At 38.6% G+C, this 4,032-nt stretch overlaps 1 protein-coding gene across 1 annotated transcript in view; it reads left to right on the top strand.

The window, feature by feature from the left end:
* Positions 1-3,756, top strand: part of LOC107694221 (gastrula zinc finger protein XlCGF8.2DB-like) — an 18,958-nt gene extending 15,202 nt beyond the window's left edge. The window contains exon 3 of the mRNA XM_016493859.1: positions 2,819-3,756. Coding sequence (XP_016349345.1) covers positions 2,819-3,506 — 688 coding nt within the window. The 3' untranslated portion in view covers positions 3,507-3,756. The remainder of the gene's footprint in view (positions 1-2,818) is intronic.
* Positions 3,757-4,032: the final 276 nt, after the last annotated feature.

The raw sequence follows: 4,032 nt of genomic DNA, 5'->3' as shown, positions 1-4,032 counted from the left end.
TCACGTCACTAGCTCCGCCCTTGCGCCATAGCTCATGACCGGAAGAGAAGAGGAGTCGTTTTGAGGGGGAGGGGAGGTTAATGTTTTTGATTAAAGATTATGAGGGCACATGAATTAAAAAAAAATAATTAAGTGCACGGATAAATTATTTATAATAAACACTATAGTATTCCATTAAAAAAAGATAAGAATTTTCGATTTTGATTTCATGGTGACTTTAAAAATTAATTGAAGAAATGGTTTCATGCGCTTTTAGTTAATGCTGGACAAAAAGAAAAGTAAAAATTAAGTAAATGCATTTTTATTTTGTGCTTTTCAAGCTTTCACTCATACCGGCTATTCAAACTGGTAACACGCAAATGACAGCAATAAAAATAAAATTGGGAAGCATGAAACCTCTAAGGAGCATTGAAAATACATGACTTTGTGGAAGGCCAAAACTCTTGCAGCGTAATGGGTAAAGAAATTTCCACTATTGTCAATACTGAGCAATTAGGAATACACCGTGTATGTGCGTCAGCAATAGTGGACATTGTGTTGTTTATTGCTGTGAACAAGCTTCCTTTGCGAGGGAGTTTAGATGCCGTGAACTCCATGGGTGAGAAAAGTGGTGGTCTCTTTTTGGTCTTATTAGAGTACACAATAAAAAAAGAAAGAATTCGCGGAAGCATTCAGCACAATTCCACGTAATGCCACGTATACCTCCTATGACATCCAGAACCAAATCACATCTCGCATATGAGCGAGATTATCACCGAACACATTGTGTAGGAGATCGGTGATTCATGGTACACCCTTAAAGTGGATGGAACTAAAGACCCAGCTGGATGTGAAAACATTTCTAATGTAGTGAGATATGTTGATGACGGCTATCGTGTGCGAGAGAGACTGACTACAATGACTACAAGCAAACAATGTGACGCCTTGACATTAACTGTACTAGTTATCTCTGAACTAACTAATGCTAGCTTCAGGCTTGACAAGATTTTTAGTCAGTGTTATGACAGTGCAAATGTTATGTCTGGAAAACACAGCAAAATGCAAAAAAAAATACTGCAAGACAAATTAAATCTAAGGCAATAGAGGACTTTTTCAGTGTGTGCTGTTCCCTTTACACATCTGGTGAAAAACTGAAAAGACATCTGTTGAAATCTGGTGACAGCATAACTGAAATGCTCCGTGAAATTGAAACCACTCACATGTACAGCACAGATATCAGACTTGAGGCTGCAGGCTTACTGAAAGCCTTAACCGAACTACGCTTCATGTTCATAGCTTATATGAGCCATAAAATCCTGGGCCTCCTCGGTTCTCCAAATAAACTGTTGCAATCTTAGGCTGCTGATTTATACACATATACAGTTGTAATAAAGTTTATAAAGGCTGATATACTTATTAAGATTATTAGTCAATTTAATATTGAAAACCGAATATATATCGGGCAGGCAATAATATAGAGTAATAATAATTAAGTGAATAAATAAATGAAAAGGAGCAGGAGGGGCCAAATCAGTCACCAGGTCTAATAATGCCCCCCAATTATGACAATCTGGCGCCGGGCCTGCTCTGCTGACTAGTTAAGTTATGCAGTGTTTTCAGGTTGTGAGGAAATATAAACCTAAGTATCATTAGCATAACAGTGAAAATAAATAATAATGTCCCTTAGAGAGAAATATACAAGGAGAAAAGCAGAGGACCTAATACTGAGCCCTGTGGCACTCCATACTTTGTATAAATGAATAGACATCTCATCAAACACAAGTGGTAGCGGTTGGATAGATAGGACCTAAGCTGTGCTAATGCTTGTGCACAAATGCCAACATAATAATCAAACTGTCCAAGAGAATGTCATGGTCTGTGTTTACCAAATTGCACTAGAAGAGACACATGTAGTTGTGATGAGATGCCAAAAGCAGATAATTAAGCACAGATTCTGTGCTATGATGAGGCTTAAAGGGATAGTGATGATTTTGATGCTCTTAACATTATTAAGGTTCTAATGAAATTCTGCACACACATCAGAGTTGTCAGTTATTAGGTGTAGGAATAAGCTAAGACATGGATGTTGAACGGAGGGCTCTGTAGCACCCCCTTTTGACTAAATTATTGATTGACTAAATCCGTGTTAACTATAATCACCAAACGCTGTACGTTTACTGTTCTCATGAACTTTAAAAATTACAGCCATTAGTTTAATTTAATAAATAGTGCATGCTGTGAACATATTTAAACATTTTTGGAGGGGATCGAGGGGATCCATGTGATTGACACCAAACTTGGTCATCATGATGCCAAGATAATAGAAGGTATTGATATGTTTGATATGTTGGTTGTTTTTTCACATGGCAAAGGGATAAAATATTGGTGAAAAATGGAAATCAAACTTGAGCTGTATGATTGGTCAAGGAGGCTGATCCTGTGGGTGTGACTACAGTGAGTCATGGTCACAGCGCCACCAACTGGTAGCGGGATGTGTGTCACATACAACGGGCTTTGAAAAAAATCACTATTACCTAAATCACTTCAAACTTAGAATAATAATTGGGTGTTTTTGAGGGTTTCGACATGCTTAACATTTCATGCAATTTGGCACATATGCATGACATGATGCATTTAAATGTCTAAATGTTTTGATGTTTCTTACTTTGTGCCATTAAACCAGGATTAACATGTATTGGTCTCTTTTTGCCTTAGACCAGATGGTGCCGAAAGAGGAGAATCAAGAACTGAATGAAACAGAAGAGAAAGATCAAAATGAGAAACATCATGACTTTATGACCTCTCAAAAAAGTGCTCCGGAGACTGGAACTAGAGGTAGTTTCACCTGCCAGCAGTGTGGAAAGTGTTACAATCAGAAAGGAAACCTTAAAGTTCACATGAGAGTTCACACTGGAGAGAAGCCTTTCACCTGCCAACAGTGTGGAAGAAGTTTCCTACGAAAAGAAAGTCTGAAGTCTCATATTAGAATTCACACTGGAGAGAAGCCGTTCACATGTGATAAGTGTGGAAAGAGTTTCTCACATAAAGGACCCCTTCATACTCACATGATTGTTCACGCTGGAGAGAAACCTTTCACCTGCAAACTGTGTGGGATAATGCTTAATCGAAAAGGAAATCTGAAGACTCACATGAGAATTCACACTGGAGAGAGGCCGTTCACATGTGATCGGTGTGGAAAGAGTTTCACACGTAACGAAAGCCTTAATTACCACATGGGGATTCACTTAAGAGAGAACGGTTTTATATGCCATCACTGTGGAATAAGCTGCACAAATAAAGCAAACCTCAAGACTCACATGAAAGTTCACACTGGAGAGAAGCCTTACACGTGTCTTCAGTGTGAGAAGGGTTTCAAATATCAAAAAGATCTGAAAAGGCATTTACAAACTCATTCTGCCAAGAAACTGCAGTGCTCTGAGTGTGGCAAGAGGTTTAGAAAAAGTAGCAATTTCAAAAATCACCTTTGCCTTCAATCTGGTGAAAGTAGGGTAGCCGTGGATCCTTGAAAAGCCTGCAAAAGCATTAAATCCACTTTCAACAAGTCCATAAAAAGTCTCAGATAACATAAATAAATAGTCTTAAAACCCTTTTGCTGAGGTTTCAATTTTTTGGAGCCCAAACAGAAGAGAGACTTGAAAAGGCAAACGTATTTTTGATTAGCTGCAGATTGTCATGGTCACTTATTTACATGCTAACAAAGATGCTAGATTTGGGGTGTTTAGGTGGACAAGAAGTAACTGTGAAATGTAAATTTAGTAGTAAATGACTTGAAAGTATTACATTTTTCCTGACTCTGAGCTTGTGAAAACTTTGACATGTGGATGAGACAAAACGGCCTTATTATATACCTTTACTATTGACCAGGGCTGTGTTTCCCAAAAGCACCGTAAGCCCAAGTTCATCGTAGCTCCTTTGGTGGCAATGGTGGAAACGCAGCCCTGGTCTTTTCATGATCGGATTAGAGAAAGCGCATGAAGTGACCAGGTGTAAACAGGCCCTATGTGTGATCTTGCATGGATTCCTCACCCAGTC

The sequence above is a fragment of the Sinocyclocheilus anshuiensis genome, unplaced genomic scaffold (assembly GCF_001515605.1).
Source record: "Sinocyclocheilus anshuiensis isolate Anshui unplaced genomic scaffold, SAMN03320099.WGS_v1.1 scaffold3030, whole genome shotgun sequence".
Taxonomy (NCBI): Eukaryota; Metazoa; Chordata; class Actinopteri; order Cypriniformes; family Cyprinidae; genus Sinocyclocheilus; species Sinocyclocheilus anshuiensis.
This window is presented reverse-complemented; position numbering and strand designations above follow the sequence as displayed.